This window comes from Diachasma alloeum, unplaced genomic scaffold (genome assembly GCF_001412515.2).
Source record: "Diachasma alloeum isolate Michigan unplaced genomic scaffold, Dall2.0 Dall_scaffold_00198, whole genome shotgun sequence".
Taxonomy (NCBI): domain Eukaryota; kingdom Metazoa; phylum Arthropoda; class Insecta; order Hymenoptera; family Braconidae; genus Diachasma; species Diachasma alloeum.
This window is the reverse complement of record NW_021680363.1, coordinates 539,066-559,165: the sequence shown is the minus strand read 5'-3', so window position 1 is coordinate 559,165 and position 20,100 is coordinate 539,066. Positions and strand designations below refer to the sequence as shown.

At 39.0% G+C, this 20,100-nt stretch overlaps 8 protein-coding genes across 8 annotated transcripts; 5 read left to right on the top strand and 3 right to left on the bottom strand.

The window, feature by feature from the left end:
• Positions 1 to 1,279: 1,279 nt before the first annotated feature.
• On the top strand, positions 1,280 to 1,674 carry LOC107035423 (histone H4). Its single transcript, XM_015252801.1, has one exon. The coding sequence runs from the start codon at positions 1,318 to 1,320 to the stop codon at positions 1,627 to 1,629; it is 312 nt and encodes a 103-aa protein (XP_015108287.1). The 5' UTR covers positions 1,280 to 1,317; the 3' UTR covers positions 1,630 to 1,674.
• A 1,320-nt stretch (positions 1,675 to 2,994) lies between these two features.
• Positions 2,995 to 3,439, top strand: LOC107035421 (histone H2A-like). The gene has a single exon (XM_015252799.1). It carries the CDS (start codon positions 3,028 to 3,030, stop codon positions 3,403 to 3,405), a length of 378 nt encoding a protein of 125 aa, XP_015108285.1. The 5' UTR covers positions 2,995 to 3,027; the 3' UTR covers positions 3,406 to 3,439.
• A 1,639-nt stretch (positions 3,440 to 5,078) lies between these two features.
• LOC107035419 (histone H1) lies at positions 5,079 to 5,848 on the top strand. Its single transcript, XM_015252796.1, has one exon. The coding sequence runs from the start codon at positions 5,118 to 5,120 to the stop codon at positions 5,793 to 5,795; it is 678 nt and encodes a 225-aa protein (XP_015108282.1). The 5' UTR covers positions 5,079 to 5,117; the 3' UTR covers positions 5,796 to 5,848.
• Positions 5,849 to 6,470: 622 nt separating this feature from the next.
• LOC107035420 (histone H3) lies at positions 6,471 to 6,930 on the bottom strand. The gene has a single exon (XM_015252797.2). The coding sequence runs from the start codon at positions 6,904 to 6,906 to the stop codon at positions 6,496 to 6,498; it is 411 nt and encodes a 136-aa protein (XP_015108283.1). The 5' UTR covers positions 6,907 to 6,930; the 3' UTR covers positions 6,471 to 6,495.
• Positions 6,931 to 7,131: 201 nt separating this feature from the next.
• Positions 7,132 to 7,529, top strand: LOC107035422 (histone H4). The gene has a single exon (XM_015252800.1). It carries the CDS (start codon positions 7,173 to 7,175, stop codon positions 7,482 to 7,484), a length of 312 nt encoding a protein of 103 aa, XP_015108286.1. The 5' UTR covers positions 7,132 to 7,172; the 3' UTR covers positions 7,485 to 7,529.
• Positions 7,530 to 8,610: 1,081 nt separating this feature from the next.
• LOC107048914 (histone H2B) lies at positions 8,611 to 9,040 on the bottom strand. The gene has a single exon (XM_015272360.1). It carries the CDS (start codon positions 9,012 to 9,014, stop codon positions 8,643 to 8,645), a length of 372 nt encoding a protein of 123 aa, XP_015127846.1. The 5' UTR covers positions 9,015 to 9,040; the 3' UTR covers positions 8,611 to 8,642.
• A 200-nt stretch (positions 9,041 to 9,240) lies between these two features.
• Positions 9,241 to 9,679, top strand: LOC107035516 (histone H2A-like). The gene has a single exon (XM_015252968.1). It carries the CDS (start codon positions 9,272 to 9,274, stop codon positions 9,647 to 9,649), a length of 378 nt encoding a protein of 125 aa, XP_015108454.1. The 5' UTR covers positions 9,241 to 9,271; the 3' UTR covers positions 9,650 to 9,679.
• A 1,123-nt stretch (positions 9,680 to 10,802) lies between these two features.
• LOC107035515 (synaptic vesicle glycoprotein 2C) lies at positions 10,803 to 18,679 on the bottom strand. Its single transcript, XM_015252966.1, has 8 exons — positions 18,402 to 18,679; positions 17,675 to 17,836; positions 15,584 to 16,113; positions 13,242 to 13,565; positions 13,027 to 13,171; positions 11,555 to 11,714; positions 11,346 to 11,473; positions 10,803 to 11,008 (listed from the first exon to the last, which is right to left on the bottom strand). The coding sequence occupies exons 1-8, from the start codon at positions 18,463 to 18,465 to the stop codon at positions 10,899 to 10,901; spliced, it is 1,623 nt and encodes a 540-aa protein (XP_015108452.1). The 5' UTR covers positions 18,466 to 18,679; the 3' UTR covers positions 10,803 to 10,898.
• Between the last annotated feature and the right edge of the window lie 1,421 nt (positions 18,680 to 20,100).

Genomic DNA, 20,100 nt, shown 5'->3' with positions numbered 1-20,100 from the left:
ATAAACGTAAAAATTCTCAATTGCTAACGAAAACTATCTCCGAACGCGACTATAGCTTACTGAATGCGATAGCCTGATGATAACCCGTAAAAAATCAACTCAGTAAATAGCATGCCAGTGATTCGGAAATCATAGTATTTTAGTAAAGAATAATTTAATTATGTACAGTACCGAAACTATCCCATGAGATTTCCTATAATATCTTCCATGAAATTTCAAAAAATTTCTAACAGTGTACTAATCAGGAGATGCATGGTGGGTTCGTGTCCAAGTCAGGGCTATAGACATATTTTTAGTTATAACTACACGTGTAAGTATAGCTAAAACTACAGGTGTAGGTATGCACATTGTAACAATCAACAGATAATCCTATGCCTGTAGTCATAATTAGAATGTATTACCATAGATTCATTGACATGGATTTCCTTGAAAGGGATCACATAATATTGGATATATTTTCCAAAGTGCGTTTTAACCCTGATTACAATTTATTGAATGTCAATATTCAGCTCATTGTCGAGGAATAAATTTTAAATCTTCCGGTAACATAAGTCATAACTCACGATAATCAGTTTTACTTGTTTGAATTAATTTGTGGCCCTGAAAAGGGCCGGTTTTTATTTGCTTAAATTGAAAAAATTTAAGCTCTCTCTCCACGAATACGACGAGCAAGCTGAATGTCCTTGGGCATGATGGTAACTCTCTTGGCGTGGATGGCGCAGAGATTAGTATCTTCAAAAAGACCAACGAGGTAAGCCTCGCTGGCTTCCTGAAGAGCCATCACAGCAGAACTCTGGAATCTCAAGTCGGTCTTGAAGTCCTGGGCGATCTCACGAACAAGTCGTTGGAATGGAAGTTTACGGATGAGGAGCTCAGTGCTCTTTTGGTAACGACGGATCTCACGGAGAGCTACGGTTCCTGGCCTGTAGCGATGGGGTTTCTTGACTCCTCCAGTTGCTGGCGCACTCTTACGAGCGGCCTTGGTGGCCAACTGTTTCCTGGGAGCCTTTCCTCCGGTAGATTTACGGGCAGTCTGCTTGGTACGAGCCATTGCGTCAGAGATTTGCTTTCAAAGTTTGCAGCAAAACAGTAAAGTTCCGAGTTATCAACCCGGTATATATATAACACCGTGCGTGGCTGTGATTGGTTCGTAGAGTGAAGTGGGGATACCTCACTGACGACACGCCATTGGTGCACTTCTGAGTGGTGGGAGAACGCGCTACACGACGTCTATAAAACCACGACCATTCGTCGAAAAAGCATCACAAGCTTTTGCTAGTTTATTCAGTCTTGACGTGTTCTTTGAACTAAAGTAAAATGACTGGTCGCGGCAAGGGAGGAAAGGGATTGGGAAAAGGAGGAGCCAAGCGCCATCGTAAGGTACTTCGTGATAACATCCAGGGAATCACTAAGCCAGCTATCCGTCGTCTCGCTCGTCGAGGTGGTGTGAAACGTATCTCTGGTCTCATCTACGAAGAGACTCGTGGTGTACTCAAGGTGTTCCTTGAGAACGTCATCCGTGACGCAGTTACCTACACCGAACACGCCAAGAGGAAGACTGTTACGGCTATGGATGTGGTCTACGCTTTGAAACGTCAAGGACGTACTCTCTACGGATTTGGAGGTTAAGCTCAACTCTTTACGGAACAAACAAACAATCGGCCCTTTTCAGGGCCACCACATATTTATTACGCAGAAATGCTATCTTCGCTAAATATTTGTAACCTTTCAGTTAATGACACAAACTTTCTAAGTTATTCATAAAAATTTGTATAATTGCTTTCGAATATATTCACCACATTGTCATCTTCGCTCCAGACTTGCACGTATAAATTATTACAATCTTTCTGAAAACTCGTGACCGTCAGATTGTGGACTTCCCGGAACAAACGGAACCATTGAACATGGTATAATAAATGTAAATACTCGACCCGTTGAAAATCTCCATGTTTAACCTCAAAATTTTACAGCTATGAGATGATCTGATTCTCTTCTATTTCCATTTCCATGAAGTCGTAAAATACATGGAGCAAGGATTCTCTTACCATATGACCAACTCAGTATGGTGAAGAGCTATGACCACTTAAGGGTTAAGCATTTAATGACGAAGTAATACTAGTAGTAATTACTGAATTTGACCTTAATTGAAAATACCCCACATTAATAATGATTATTGAATGCCCTTTAATTCCAACTTGAATACGTTTTTTTCCTGCTGAACGAATGTAAAGAATTCCAAAAAAAAGAGCAAAAAATACTTTTCAACAGTTAAATCGAATTAATGAATATTATATTGGTTATTAAGGCCGGGCCTTAAGGCCTTAAGGACACCTAAAATTACACTCAACGCAAGAATTCTTCGCCACCCACATTCTTTCCCTAACAAATCTATCAATAATGATTGCATCTGAGTCATTCTACCCGTGTACATTCCCCGTAACCACGAACATAACCTCACAAACAGACTACATTGAGAAGAATAAACGGAATAGAATACCCACTTTGTTATTAACACGTAAGAAAGTGTGAGAGAAATACGCAGGTTTTTATTATTGCAAAAAAGAGAAACATGTGAATGCATGTTTACAATACTAAGGCTTCAGAAAAACTTTTATTACTTTGTGTAATATAAGAAAATTCCAATACACTCGATTTTTTTAACAGGAATTATAATATTCTGAATGGATTTAATGTTTGCAGGTCATACTGGAGAAAATATACACTAGAAATAATGTATAAATAAATATACATAGCTGCTCCTGCATATGAGTGGATATAAGATTGATATTCTCGCATTGACTTTTTTTATTATCGATTTTATGTCTCTCCACGACTGTCCTGTGACTGCACTTTGACTTGACACGACGCCGAGCCAATCGGGACAGCTGTGCGCACGTCCATTCCGCTGACTGTTCCGATTGGCTCGGTGGCGTGAGCGTGCGACGCTATAAAGAGGCGAGTTTATTGAGCTCAACTCATTCTCCGTTGATCTCTCAGTGACTGAACGTTGAACTAATTTTCTGTAACATGTCTGGCCGTGGCAAAGGTGGAAAAGTAAAGGGAAAGTCCAAGACTCGCTCTACCAGGGCTGGCCTTCAGTTCCCGGTGGGTCGTATTCATCGTCTCCTGCGTAAAGGAAACTACGCAGAACGTGTTGGTGCTGGGGCTCCAGTTTACCTCGCCGCAGTCATGGAATATCTGGCTGCTGAGGTTCTTGAGCTGGCAGGTAACGCCGCTCGTGACAACAAGAAGACCAGAATCATCCCAAGACATCTCCAGTTGGCCATCCGTAACGACGAGGAGTTGAACAAACTGTTGTCTGGAGTCACCATCGCTCAGGGTGGCGTCCTCCCCAACATCCAGGCTGTTCTCCTTCCCAAGAAGACCGAGAAGAGCAGCTCTTAAATCATTCAATAATAACAATCGGCCCTTTTCAGGGCCACCAAACGCTTTTACGAAGAAATACTCAATTTTACATGTTATTTTTGCATTGAATTAAATATTCATTTGACTCGCTTAGAATGTCAACATCACGACTTACATTCTGTTGATTTTTTTTTCAATTTATAATAGTATAAAGTTGTATACTAAAATTTCACGCCATCATCTTAGTTTAGAATATGAGCCACAATTGTTTTCCATATTTTCAAAGTATTTAGCCACCGAAACGGGCTCTTTATCAACAGATTGACATCCTTAAAAATTTATCACCCAATGTGAATCGAAATCTACACCCAATATACGGACATTCATTCATGTAACGTTGATTCTACCCAATATTTCACATATCTCCGTTTCAAATTCAAGTTTTAAAATAACAATGATCATATGCGGTTAATTTTCCAGTGATCGAACCGCCTTCGTTCGGTTTTTCCAAAGAAATATAAAACTCTGAAAACTTCATTCAAATCAATGAGCTGCCACTCGGACTCATGGTGATGCAAAATGACGGTTTTCTTCACAAATAGTCAGGTCACTCACAAAATTACCGTTATCGACGATTTTTTTTAACGCCCAATGTTAAATGGCCGTCAGAGCGATTTTCTACACTTTACATTTACACGCTAGTTCGTTTTTTACCTACAGAAGAAGGAAAACTTCCCTAAAAATTACCGCAATATCTTACCAATCTATATTACATCACAAAAAGATATTGCAAATGACAAAACATCGCATTATTCGTAACCAGACGAATACCTTCCTTCCAAACCGATTCTTCTGATACACGCGTAACAAACTCAATCCGTTTTCAAATTCATTCTGAAAAAAAAAATTCTTTTGAAATGAATTAAGACCCTAAAACGTTATCGAAAAAAAATTGTAACGACTCGTATATAACAATAATGAAATCATTACATTGATATTAAATAATAAAATTACCCAACTAAACGGATGCTCTGCTTTGACATTATCACGCGCAGCATTCCACCTCTTCACATTCGGTGTTTCCATGAAGTACCGAAAACCAATTGTAAAATCGAATTCCATAACTACTAGAAAGGGTATTACACTAAAAAATAGGTTGATTATCAAGATTGTATTTTACTCTTCTATATTTTCTCACTTCATATTGTACGCAATATCTCCTTAAATGCGCATTTTCGATCTGGTCGGACTCGACACATTAACGCGTCAAAATTCCGTATCAACTGTCATTTTTTCTGAAAACTTGAGTATCCTCTACATTCGTTAATCATCATAGCATGTTGTCACAATGCTGAAATGACAAAATTACACAGATTGCTTATTCCACAAATGTTTAAACGCAGCAGCACCCGAAACACCGTAAGTACGAGAGCAACATTTCGAGCAATTGTTCATCATTCTCGAATACCGCGAATGAAAACTAAAATGTTATAGCTTAATTAGACATTTCTAAAGATTATGTAATGCTGGAGAAAGTGTTATTGTTGTTAAAACAACCCTAAAAAAATTAGACTACCAAGAATAAGACACCGTTTGCAGTATTGGGATGGCGAGGTTGCGGTGTCTGTATCGCCGGGCCTGTCTCCATGGTCCGCGCTCAAATTCCTAGTCACTCCGCCGAGATCCTGGCGCTCTCATAAGAATAATTCTGTTTGATTGAAAATATTTCAATTTGTAAACGTGAACTTACGATGACTGACAAAGCTGCGTCACCAGTAGTTGCTTCGGCAACGGGTTCTCCTGCCCCCGCGAAGGCAGAGGTTGCCAAGAAAGCAACTAAGGCGAAAAACCCAAAGCCTAAACCAACTCATCCCAGCACCTCTGACATGGTCAATACCGCTGTAAAGACCCTTGCCGAGCGCAATGGATCATCTCTCCAGGCTATCAAGAAGTACATCGCTGCAAACTACAAGATCGACACCACAAAGCACGCACTCTTCATCAAGAAGTACCTGAAGTCCGCAGTTACTGCTGGAACTCTTGTGCAAACCAAAGGAAATGGTGCGTCTGGATCGTTCAAGCTCGCAGTGAAGAAGACCGACGCTTCGAAGCCAAAATCCAAACCGGCGGCTGCCAAGAAGGAAGGATCACCGAAGAAGACTGCGGTCAAGAAGGTAGCTAAGAAAACCGAAACAGCAAAACCGAAAGCCAAGAAAACAGCTTCGCCGAAGAAAGCAGCAGCGAAGAAACCAGCAGTTGAGAAGAAAGCCGCGAAGCCGAAGGTAGCGAAAGCTGCGGCCAAGCCGAAAAGCCCGAAGGCGAAGAAGGCTACAAAAGGACCAACTGCTAAACCCAAGGCGCCCAAACCGAAGAATGCTGGTTCTCCAAAAGCCAAAGCAGCAGCTAAGAAAGCAGCCCAGAAGAAGTGAATTGAATATACCAATTCAATTCAACCATGATCATAACCAAACGGCCCTTTTCAGGGCCAATAATTATTTATAAACGTAATAATTCTCGATCGCTAATGAATCCACGTCTGAAATATTCCTTAATCCTTTTTATGGCTTGAAATGCGGATGGCAATTTACTGATGTAGCTGTGTAATTTTTATTTACTATTGACATTATTCTGACTCGATTTCAATATGACGCGAAATATAATTAGGATTTCAAATAGTCAGATCTCATCACTTTCCTGATCGAGATTTGAACTCGGAAACTCTCGTATAGAAATGAACAAACTCATTGTTGAAATGGTAACAATGGGCTGTACACTTTCTCTGAAGCGAAAAACATCCACTCAACAATGCCTCTAAATTATTAAAAATTATAAGTGGGTCCCGTTTCTTACGGATTTCATGACTGGATCACTGACTACCATCGGGTGTTACTACGGAATTTCTTGTCTCAAAATGCTGAATTGTATCAAGTGCGGTTACACTTGCGTAAATATTGAAATCACTACTTAATTGCCGATGAATACAGCCATTCAATTTATTGTTGGAATCTCTCTCATGTACGTTATATTTCTCTCTCAAATGGATTAGGATTTAGCGATTTTGTTTTACTAGTTGAAATGAATTTGTGGCCCTGAAAAGGGCCGATTTGTTTTACTTTAAGTTGAAACAACTTAAGCTCTCTCTCCACGAATACGACGAGCCAGCTGGATGTCCTTGGGCATGATGGTCACTCTCTTGGCGTGGATGGCGCAGAGGTTGGTGTCTTCGAAGAGACCAACGAGGTAAGCCTCGCTGGCTTCTTGAAGAGCCATTACAGCTGAACTCTGGAACCTCAGGTCGGTCTTGAAGTCCTGGGCGATCTCACGAACAAGTCGTTGGAATGGAAGTTTACGGATGAGGAGCTCAGTGCTCTTCTGGTAACGACGGATCTCACGGAGAGCTACGGTTCCTGGCCTGTAGCGATGGGGTTTCTTGACTCCTCCAGTTGCTGGCGCACTCTTACGAGCGGCTTTGGTGGCCAACTGTTTCCTGGGAGCCTTTCCTCCGGTAGATTTACGGGCAGTCTGCTTGGTACGAGCCATTGCGTCAGAGACTTGCTTTCAAAGTTTGCAGCAAAACAGTAAAGTTCCGAGTTATCAACCCGGTATATATATAACACCGTACGTGGCTGTGATTGGTTCGTAGAGTGAAGTGGGGATACCTCACTGACGACACGCCATTGGTGCACTTCCGAGTGGTGGGAGAACGCGCTACGCGACGTCTATAAAACCACGACCATTCGTCGAAAAAGCATCACAAGCTTTTGCTAGTTTATTCAGTCTTGACGTGTTCTTTGAACTAAAGTAAAATGACTGGTCGCGGCAAGGGAGGAAAGGGATTGGGAAAAGGAGGAGCCAAGCGCCATCGTAAGGTACTTCGTGATAACATCCAGGGAATCACCAAGCCAGCTATCCGTCGTCTCGCTCGTCGAGGTGGTGTGAAACGTATCTCTGGTCTCATCTACGAAGAGACTCGTGGTGTACTCAAGGTGTTCCTTGAGAACGTCATCCGTGATGCAGTCACTTACACCGAACACGCCAAGAGGAAGACCGTTACGGCTATGGATGTGGTCTATGCTCTGAAACGTCAAGGACGTACTCTCTACGGATTTGGAGGTTAAGCTCAACTTTACGGAACAAAAAACAATCGGCCCTTTTCAGGGCCACCACATTCTTATCACGTAGAAATTAAATCTTCGCTATATCGTATTTCATTATGCTATAATAATAGTAATTGAATATTTACTGAATTTACTTGGGAATGAAAGACAACGCACATTAATAATTATGTTAAATGAACCTGTTTTATACTAGTGTAATTTAGATTTTTAATTTTTCTTCATACCAAAGACAAAGTTTGTGTTGGAATCAAATGAGAGATGCATAAAATTATAAACTCAAATATTGAAACGTTATACAACTTTGGTGAGTTAATGAACATTATATTGTTTATTCATAACATAAAAAATTCCAATGCCGCTGAATTAAAGATTCTTAGCATAATAAATACGTTAATAAATATATCCAAGTAATTCGTAACACTATTGGATCTGCGTACCCTCTACATAACCTCAAAAATAAAAATATATTATATAAAATAAACGACATAACACACCCACTTTATTATTATTAAGAAGAAAATGGCAAAGAAAATTAGCAACGCAATTCTTATTATTGAAAACGAATAATCAACAAGTGCTGTGCACAAATTGTTTTTTAATACATATTTGTCAGGTTATCGATCGCAGCAACTGCAACAGAAACGTCACGTGACCTCACGACTATATATGCAGTGTTCTTTTAGAACCCGCGCCGTACAAATCAAGTTTAACTCATTCTTATATTATAATTCTTATAAGACGGAAATTGCGAAACAGATTTTATTTTTAAAATGAAAATAATAACGCCCCTTATGAATATAAGAGTGCAAATTCATATAATAATAATTTATGTAATATATGACCATGATGAAAATTATCATGGCAATACCGTCGGTGACCCAGTTATGGGATCGTATTGTTTCAATAACTAAGAAGTATGAATATTAGATGATTGGATATATTTAGCTTCAAAGAAAGTGTATAGTCCATAGTTTCCATTTACCTTCGTTCATTACAGTAAATGTACAGGATCTCATGGCTTTTCGGCTAAATGTAACGCTGATTCCATAACCGGGTCACTGATGGTAATAATTAGATAATATAAGTGAACTAATTGAATTATCAACGTTATAAAAATGTTGTGGCCCTGAAAAGGGCCGATTGTAGTGTTGTTCCACTTTACTTGGAACTTGTGTATTTAGTGACAGCCTTGGTGCCTTCAGACACAGCGTGCTTTGCCAACTCTCCGGGGAGAAGGAGACGAACAGCCGTCTGAATCTCCCGAGATGTGATGGTGGAACGCTTGTTGTAGTGAGCCAATCGTGAAGCTTCAGCGGCAATTCTCTCGAAGATGTCGTTGACGAATGAGTTCATGATGCTCATGGCTTTGCTGGAAACTCCAGTGTCAGGGTGAACTTGTTTCAAGACTTTGTAGATGTAGATGGCGTAGCTCTCCTTCCTCTTGCGCTTCTTCTTCTTGTCGGTCTTGGTGATGTTCTTCTGGGCCTTTCCAGCCTTCTTCACGGCTTTACCACTGGCTTTGGGCGGCATGATGTTTGAAGTACAGTTATTACAGACTAGAGAGTACCGTAAAAATGTGAGTGGCGTTAGAATCGTCGCTGAGTTAGTAGCATCGGCGCACACGACGCCGAGCCAATCGGAGGAGCCGTGCGCGCGTCCATTCCGCTGACTGTTCCGATTGGCTCGGTGGCGTGAGCGTGCGAAGCTATAAAGAGGCGAGTTTATTGAGCTCAACTCATTCTCCATTGTTCTCTCAGTGACTCAACGTTGAACTAATTTTCTGCAACATGTCTGGCCGTGGCAAAGGTGGAAAAGTAAAGGGAAAGTCCAAGACTCGCTCTACCAGGGCTGGCCTTCAGTTCCCAGTGGGTCGTATTCATCGTCTCCTGCGTAAAGGAAACTACGCAGAGCGTGTTGGTGCTGGAGCTCCAGTTTACCTCGCCGCAGTCATGGAATACCTGGCTGCTGAGGTCCTCGAGTTGGCAGGCAACGCCGCTCGTGACAACAAGAAGACCAGAATCATCCCAAGACATCTCCAGTTGGCCATCCGTAACGACGAGGAGTTGAACAAACTGTTGTCTGGAGTTACCATCGCTCAAGGTGGGGTCCTCCCCAACATCCAGGCTGTTCTCCTTCCGAAAAAGACGGAGAAGAGCAGCTCGTAAATGACTCAATAAAAATCGGCCCTTTTCAGGGCCACAACATTTATTTAACGTTGAAAATTTATATTGCCGTGGTCTCTCTTTTTCTCGAAACGAGAAAATAATCCTTAGTTTTTGTTTATTTTCTTTGCGAATACGTCACATTTTCTTGGGGGCAGTTTATAAAATGCAATTCTTTCTTTGGCTGATAGTCATTCATCAGTTGTGGACGTCCGCATGAGAAGGAACCACTTTGTCGATTCTAGTTTTCAAGATATTCACGTTTTTGTCTCAGCAATTTTATTCAATTTTCTACGGTATCTTTTTCTGTCTTGCTATCAATTTCCTCATCCTTTGCGGATTGACTTTAAAATTCCGTTATGGTTCAACAAAGTAATTACACAAAACTAATTCGATTTTCTTTGGTAGCCCTTTCTCAGCTCTTCAAACAAAATGGTTCAGCATTTCCGACTGAGATTTACAAGAGAGGATTTGGACGAAAAAATTCCACCATTTTTCCCTACAAAAGGCAAGGGATAAGGCATATTCCTTTCTCCACCGTTAGTTATTTGAATATTGACTGCACACAGAAAAATCTAAACAAATTACTTTTGAAAAGTCGTCTGTTACGCTTTCGGATGCGTAAATTATACGCTCACAATCGTCGTAAATTACTTTACGTACACTTACCTTATGAACAACGAATGTTCCATAAAAATACGAGAATTCTGACAACGAATAGGGAGGGTCAGAATGTTTGAGTCAAACAAGTAGATAATTTTTCGTAAATGAGTATAGTTATTGTTGGTAATAAATTAGCAATTTGCTTCCGAACGCATTCTCCTTTTTTTCATCCTTATTCGACTATTGTCTTCTATTTTTTTGTTTCCTAGTACTATCATCAATCGAAATGTCATCAAAATTTTGCGTATTATTTTGTTCCGTCAAATAATTCTACATACAGACCTCCTCAAGACGCGAATTCCTTTTCAATCCGGGTTTCTGTCACGAGTATCAGATTAAGGATCACAAGAGTCAAATTAAGGTTCAGAGTGAGGGTGCAAATACGGCCCATAAGGGTTAGATTAAGGGTCACAAGGGTCAGAGTAAGGATCCAAATAGTGAACATGGGAGTCAAAAACCAAGGGTCAGAAACAAAGGGTCACCAGTTCGAATGTCCATACAAATAACAGGAGTGAGTTGAATTATAAGTGTATAAAAATAACATGTATTCATAAAATAAAAATAGTACTGGTATTAGTTTTTGAAATCATCACAGTTGGGTATTCGTACTCTCTGCCAACTTAGCCTTCAATTTTTCTCGTTTTTCAAATTCCTCCTTTGTTTTGCGAATTGGTATGAATATGCCGCAAATGCCAGCCACTGAAAACATATGAATAACTAAATATTGAAAGATCACATTATAAAAAAGTGATATTTGAAAATTCTGATTATGAGAGAGTGATATCAGGATTCACGACGTCGACGTTGCTGGTGTAGAATCCGATGATGCCCCTTAATGATTCCACATTGTAAATTTAGAAAAGCAAAACAAATTTTTTTTTTTTTTTAATCTGTACAATGAAAGTCACACAGTGATAACCTTATTATCAGTTGATATAGCCGGAGAGTCAACTTCCTCGAACTTTGAAGCGATCAAATTGTCACTCATATGAAAAAAAAAACCTATTCATTATTATTAATATTTGTAATTACATACCAACTAGATGCGACCCAATGAGTAAGATCAAGGGCACACAGTAGTCATCGATAAGATAACCAACCATTGAAATACCGACAAAAGCTCCCATTCTCCCCACGAATGCAGCAAGTGCAGAGGCAATAACCCTGGTAGATTCAATAAATGTTCAATAAATAATGTCAAGTGATTCTCTTCCGTCTGTTCATTGACAGACATTTTCATTATACCTAAGATGAGTGGGATAAAGTTCGACGGCAGTGCAGAGTACTATTGTTATGCTCACGGATGCCAGTGCTTCAAATAAACATGCGATGATCAAATTTTGCGTCGACGTCTCCACGATCAGTAAACCAAAAGCTAATACCGCACTTGATAAGGAAGCACCCACTGAAATTGAAAATAGGAAAAATATTTGAGACCTTGAGCAAAAAAACCCATCAAAATTCATTGTAATAATGTTGTGAAAATGGAAACTTTTGACTTCACCCCGAAGGCCGCCCAGCAAGCTAAGCCATACAAACTTTTCCTAATCGCTCTACACTAGTGCTCCTTCTAACCAGAGGGTGAGCTCCACTGCAGTCCAGAGTCATGCTACCTGAGTAGACTGAAAGACGAAGAGACTCCAAACTGAGACGTCCTCGTTCCCCACTCTCTCGCGGAAAATATAACCGCGGACACGAAGAGCGTAGATGCAGACTCCTGTAGATGTTCATCAGCGTGCGGGTATCTCTGTCTAGCTATTTCGCTTCATCTCTACTCCACTTGAGCATGCCAAAGGAGTAAAGAAGCACTGGAACAGCGAACATATTGGTTGCGGCAGCTTTATCACTCAGCGATCTCATTTACCAGGAAAAAAAATAACGATAATAAGAACAAAAGGCTGTCATCCATCCTTGGGTTCCTCCGTCTATTTAGGCAGCATGATTCTGGACTGCAGCAGAGCTCACCCTCTGGTTAGAGGGAGCACTATTGTTTGTTTGTTTGTTGGGTCTTAACGTCGCATCGACAGCTAGGTCATTAGCGACGGGTTCGCGACTCTTTATTGTCGTTCGAACTCACGACTATTTCCTCTGTAGCCTATATAGGTTACGATGGTATCGACAGTAATTCGAAGGTGAGAATCAACTGTAGTCAGTTAGGTTCTCGAAACACGTGGAACTGTAGATCCTGTATTTTTACATGATTCGAATATGCTTAACACATTGGGTTTCTCTCATTGTTACAACGTATACTTGATGGTGTCCTTATATTATTTGACTAAATCAAATAATCCAGAAATAATTCGCCGGTGCCGAGTTTCGAACCCAGGACCTCTGGCTTTGTAGGCGGACACCTTACCCACTCGGCCATACACCCGACAGGGAGCACTATTGTAGAGCGATTAGGAAAAGTTTGTATCGCTTAACTTGCTGGGCGGTCTTCGAGATGAAGTCGGAACCCGCGAGGGCCGCTCAATGATTTACGAGTAAAAAAACGATAACAGTAATAATAGTAATAATAATAAATAGTAATAATAGTATTAGGGATAATCATAATGTTCTAAATCTCACTATACGATAAAATTCAAAATACACTTCGGGTGATATAGAATTGGATTAAGAAATGGAAAAACAATTTACAAAGTTTCGAAGCGTTAAACAATACTGACTAGAATCAAACACCCTCCATATAAACAGCAAAGATAATTTTGAAAATCTACCTAAGTGTATTTTGTACCCAAATCTGTCAACAAAAAGTGGTAGCCAAAATGCAACTGGAACGGATGTTGCACCCAAAATCATATTATGAAAATAAACAGTTTCACTGAGTACTTCAGTACAATCGGAATAATCCATCTCCTTTTTCTGAAAAATGCAATTCTCATTATTCTCTAGTTGCGGAAAAAAATTCTTCGGATAAATATCTTTCTCTTACTTGAGTTGCATTGGCTGCGTAGAGGACGTTCGAAATTGTACAGACACTAGCGGTTTTCTCTGGATGTAATTCCTCGAATATCGAATACCTCAGAAATATTTCCGGCAACCAAAAAATGAGCGTGTAATATGGAGCCGTTACAGTGTACGAAGCTATAGACATCAGAATCGTTGTCTTCAAGTATGGAGGTTTAATGATCTCCTTGGTCTGCTCCATATATTGCGACATCATTTGACGAATGGTTTTATGAGTTGGTACTGTGTGTTCTTGAGCTTTGGCTATTAAGTGATTCAGACCTGGATTTTCCAATTTTTTGATGTTGTCCTGTGGCATGAAACAAATTTGGAAGACGAAAATTCCGATATTATTATCGAATTGCATCAATTTTAGTTGAATTTTCATCAAAGTGAGTACTCCCGAAGATTTCAAATTTGGGATTCCACGAATTTAACCCTTCCTCACTCGCGCTCGGCCGTCAACCTTCATCCGTCGCACGGTTAGCGCGGCACAGCTGAGTTAAACCGAGCGCGCTGTTGCCACCTTGGTGCTCAACGCTATACGCGCATTCCAAATAAGACAGCGAATGTAGCAACACTGCCGCTCGAGCGGTCGACAGGGACTCACTTGTGCCGGGCGGCGTGACGCCGCTTTTCTGTCCGTTTGACGTTTCTTTTCTTTTTTTTAGCTAAAAAAATTTCTCGAGAAAAAACGGACAACGCCAACGTTTAATAAAAGGATTGAACTAGAAACTCTAATTTTTTCAAAATTTTTAAGCGTCAAGAAACATATTAAAATATAAAAAAATCAAAATGCGTGGCGCTGCGCTCATTGAGTGATTGATCGGGGATTAAGGTATATTCCTAGAAAACACGCTTTTCTTAAGATCGGATTTATTATAAACCCTAGCTATTGAAAAGAATCCTAACTAGCTGTACTACACAGTTTCGGAGATAATAAATAATGTAGTGCGGGCTTTTAATACGCGAGGCACAAATCAAACAGGGGTTATGGGTCCTCCTGAACTCGATTTTTCCATCTTATAAGAAAACGGTTCTTACGATGTTCTTAAAAACTAATCCGTGATAGATTGATAAATTCCGGATACGATGAATTTTTGTAAAATTTTGTACTACATAGTTTCTGCGATATTCAGCTCTAAAAATGGGAATTTCGTGAAAGCATTCCTTATTTGAATCAAAAAATTAATAAACAAATAATTTCTTATTTGACTCAAACAGTTATTTCTACTTGCATTAACAACACATGAGAATAAAAAAATTCAATAACTTATGAGAATGCAATAAATTAAGTTATTTCGAATTTTTTCCAGAAACCCATAGGGACTAACTTTTGGGTCCGATTGTCTTGGGATATACCTTAAGACTTAAATAATCGGGAAATCATAAGTTGACTGAGGAAAAAGAGGGACAGAGATAGAGAGAGAATCGCTCTGCTCCAATCCTCCCATATCGCCAGTAGTCCTACTGCACATTCCTGTCGCGCAGAGGAGCGGACATACTACTTACACATGCTCAGATTGTTAATGGTGGGGGAAGTCAACTTCTCCGACTGAAATCTTAGAGAAGGGAAATGATAGGGAGTATCCACTGTAATTCGTCCAGGAAATAATGAAATTTTTTCACACGTGCTTCCAGAAAAAAATTGGGGTGGAAACAGATGTGATGAACAATCATTCGTAATCGAAGGACTCATGATTTTTCTACACAACTTAGTCTATTAAATTCTATATATAGAAATTCCTCAGCAAGAATTTCCTCATTTTTCTCCACTGTTTTTTTACTCGTCGTTTTTTCCCGTCTAAGAACTCCTAAACGTTTAAGTTTAGTAGAAAATAGACTACACATATTAACTTCGGAGTATATTAACTTCATCGATTTTTTCTTCTGGTGATAATTTTTCACATCCAAATGTCAGCCACTAGAATTGTACCATTTAGTCATCAATGGTAAATTATAATACAACTTAAATGACATCCAACCAATGATTTTTCTGACAATTTTCCAGACTACCTACATATTAAACGTCAATTTCGTCTTACAGTACATTTCAGTTGACCGAAATTTGAACGGTAAAATTTATCAGGTATAATGCTCCAAGACCTTCGAAATGATCGGATATTTTTGCAGATTGAAATTTTACTGCAAAACTGATTCCGATCGTTGATATGCAGGAAAAATTGAGGGAAATATCCAATGAATTTCAATGAATCCAATGAATTTCAATGGTATTTGGAGGACAATTTCTGCAATTCTGATTTTGGCCGATCAGGGTTCATTGCGTTCATTGTTGAAATATTCTACAATTTACTAACTACAATTTACCAGATATTGTTTCTTAGGCTGTCCCGTGTTGGCATGATAGATATCCCCAAGAAGCTCCAGCAGTTTCTTGTGCTGTCTGGTTTCAGCAAGATATTTAGGTGTCTCCGGCAGAAAAACAATCCACAGGGCAAGAATTGGTGACAATGATCCACATATCAATAAGTAAAGGCTCCAAGACTTGAAAAAGAAACCTGTAGTTGCGCTCTCGTAATTAATGTTGAGAGGCATGATAGCCCAACCAAGTGCTGCAGTAATGAGCAACCCGCTGACCCAGGGCAGCTCCAGCCATGCCAGTAAACGATCTCGAACTTTACAAGGTTGAAATTCTCCCAGATAGGTGAACAGAAGTGAAAATTGTCCACTGAATCCAAAACCTACGAGGAATTTGCACACTAACAAGCCCCAGAAATTTGAAATGACCGAGGCCGTTATATCACCGACTCCGTGAAAAATGAGGGAAATGATTAGGCCGATTCTTCTGCCCTTCATCTCTGCTAGTGTTGCCCAGCAATACGGTCCAAACACCATTCCTTGAAGTAAATAAAAATTTAGAAATCAGGAGAATTCGTTTTTTGATGAAAAAATGCCTGTATCTTACTAATATGAAAAATATTCTATGTTACGAGTCCCATTTTTAGGAGACGCTTGATCCAAGTCGACAAACATCACTTAACATGAGCAAATTTTCGACCTAATTCAATCCTATGAATATCAAATCAGGGTTTCTGACTTGAATAATGAACACTTTTTTTGCTAGGGAAAATAGGCGAAGTCCTTGAGGAATAATGATTAAATGGGCTTAACTCTAGATTGCTGACTATATGAAGGAAACGCCACAGCTCGTCGGTTTTGTTTCATTGCCATTGACTGGTTTCACCGAAAAAAATAAAAAATAATTTTTTTCCAATTGAAGTGTCAAAAAAGTTGTAGTAGTTTTTAATTAAATTGTTCCAATGTAATAGTTTAAATAGTCTTTTCTGATAGTATTTCATGTTGTCCCGGTCCTCAAAGAGAAAATATGAAATTAAAAATTACAGGGTGAGCATAGTAATCGAGAACCACACTTGAACAACTTAAAAATTTGAGTTATCTTAATCGAATTAGTACTCGTGTCAAATTAAATTTTACTTTTGGGGCATTCCATGTCAATTCGACCGTTTTAAACCCTGACCATCTCAGATTCATTTCATTTTTCTTTCATGATTTTTTCTTTCGAGCCTTCGGCTCGACTCGTGCTCCCTCGGCTTGTCTCGTCTATCGCTCGGCTGCGCGTGTCCTACAACTCTCCCTAAAAACATTACCCCACTCGTACTAACATTCCCCCTTTTTCATACTTGTAACGTAATATACTATTAGAGAAAATGGATTGGTTTTGTAACGTCATCATTCTATGAAACGATTTAGTAGTTCGCCTGAATGTTGGGAACCTTGATCAATCCGAAAATAACAAGCATACGCTGGAATGTTCATAGTCAATTCTTATTTTTTCAGGTGAAGTGACAAAATTTCGGGGCACTATTAATAGAGTCCGGAGTTTTTTAATTGACAGCACGTACGAAAAAATCATATAGAGTTTCCTATTGGAAATCCTACGGGGAATTCGAAAATTTCCTATCGGATTTTTTAGATAGAATTTCCTATAGGATTTCTTATCGGATTTCCTAAAGGATTTCTTATCAGGTTTTTCCTATGGGATCCATATGAAATTTTCAATAGGGTTTTCTATAAAATTTAGGGTCATAAGGGTCAGAATGAGGATCAAAAGTGTTATATGAGGGTCATATAAGCGGGATATGGAGGTCATATAGGGGTCATATAAAGGTCATATGAGGATCACATGAAAGTTATATAAGCGTCATATATGAGCCTTATGACGGTCTTCCTAAATTTTATAAAAAATCCTATTGAAAATCTCATATGAAATCCTATGGGAAAAATCCGATGGGGAATCCTATAGGATATTTTCATGCGTGAATGCCTTCGAAAAGTCCAATATTTTTTTATCAAACATTGTTTTAGTGTTTTTGAATTGTCTCGTCATTCTATTGAAGTAATTATCTGATCCTATCCGGACTTATGAAACCTTCTTACCCAGAACCGGCATCATTGCCATGTATCCTTTGGCGACAGTCGACATTTTGAAATCACACGCTGCTGCTGGTATTATCAACCCCACATTCCCCAATCCAAGACTTCCATTGATGCATATCAATGCACAAGTTGCGAATATTTTCAAATTGAACACTCCAAAACCTACAACAGAAGAAAAATTGTTCTCTTCATTTTCACAATATCTCTGAATCTATAAGAGATAAAAGAGATGTCTTTTTGGGCCTGAATAGAAGACATCAGGAAGATATCCGTTGTTTCTCTTCCATCCCTAAATATTTTGGAAACAATTCTATTTGAATTCTTCGTTTCACACGGCGCGCCGTAACCACCGCGTCGCACCAGCATAAATCGAAATAATGATAAGTTTGAAAGATCTAGGAAAAATCTAAAAAAAATCAAGATTAATAAAAAAATCAAGAGCGACCCTAGTGGAAAATCCTAAGGCAGAGGCGTAACACGCCTGATCAGAATTTCGGATCGGACTTGATCAGTTTCTGATCAAGACCTGAACAGAATTTCCACTCGGGAAGTGGAACTTTACGCACTAGTAACACAATATATTATATTCACCAAAAACTCTCCACATGGATTTTCCACGTGGTACATGCCATAAAAATTGACGAAAACTAGTAGAATTATTTAACAGAATTTCCAACGCGCCAGAAGTTCCAATGAATCATTCAAAATTTTGCAACAATTATCAAACCTGTCTGATTAAGCGCATCCTGTGTTACTTCCTCGCAAGTTTTTTCTGCAGTCCTCACCCCCATATTCCGATAAATTCAATAATTAAAATCACCGATTGTTCTCTTTTAAAAACACGCTCAAACGATACTCTTTCAGTACCACTCGCCGATCTCGATTCTGATCCCGACCGGCTCGAGAACTAATACGATAGTGAAGAAAATCGTTATACCCCTGACCATTACGAAACGTCATGTGACTGATATTCTGGCTGTTAATGAAAACCTATCTATATGAAACATTATCAGTTATACAGATGATTAGTTTTTGTTGGTTGAGGGACTATTCGAATTCAAGAAATGAAAGCAAGGCACTAAGTTTTAAACTCTTCGAGAAGCAGCATAAGAATCTATACACTGATGATAAAATTATTATCCATTTCCATTCTGATATAAAACTGAGTAAACAAAAGTAACATCAGGCGTTCGCACACTTTCGCCGAGTCACTGACTGGTGTTAACCAATATTTAAAGTTGTCTCGTGTTCGTATCACTTGGGGAATATTTGAGTATAAGACCTGTTCATAACGTTTCATTCTCCACACATATCAATTTTCGGTAATTGACCGTTATTGACCCCCTCCCGTTACATAAATCGATGTGCAAACAGGGAAAAAATTAACTCGAGAACTAATTGATTTCGACTTATAGCAAATGGTGCGTCAATTGAGTCTTTGCAAAAGAAGATTATTAGTGACGACAGGAAATTAATCAAGTGGAATATCACTGAGAATTCAGCGTCATTGTACCATTAACAACAGAAAAAAATCATTCCAATAAGTCTCGAGTGCAATGTGTTGTTCAAGCAGAAGATATTCGAATAATGCGAATTGGTGCATGCGGATATTATAAGAATATTCTTATCAGTAGTTGTTAAATTATCATGAGATTTTTGCTAGTTGTGAGAAAAATTATCTTGCCTTCGACCGAGGAATGGTATGTATGAAAAGATCGAGTAGGAAAACCTAGGGTTTCAGTAAGGATTTTTCAATTTCTATAAAAAAATTGGTGCCATTTTTCGACAAATGTTTATTAAATTTTTTGATAGATGGGATTTCAGTAGAATATTCTAATTTGGACTTGATGGATTTTAATTGAATTTCTATTCTCTTAGGATTTTTCTTGTAGAAAATTCTCGGGCGTTGATTCTCCAAGTTTTCTGCTGTTTTTTTCTTGTTTCTCTCTGAAAAATCCAAGAAAATAAATTTAGGAAAATTTGTGCCGAAGAATTCTTACAGAAACAGTAATATTTTCTTTGTAATATCACTTTTCGGAGAGGATTTAGTGTGTGTTTTGCGCAAAATGGTTGTTTAACAAAGTGGGCCTTATTATGTCGACAATTCACTCAATTTATTCCATAGAAGATTCTAAACGTTCTCGGGCATCGACTCTTACCACACAATATAAATTTAATTAATAATATACAATATAGAATATAAGAGACAACTATATAGTCTCGCTGCCGGGCGAAGAGTGTCGTGCACAAAACTTGTTGCTCGTCGCTCACGCTGTCGAATATAAATCAATAATTTGGCGATTGCGTCTCAGATGATATCTGAATTTGAATATGGCGACGGTGATTTGAATTCGCAATACTCGGTGAATAGACGGAATAGATGGAAACATTTCGTCTAAATCAATGGATTAATAATCGACAATTAG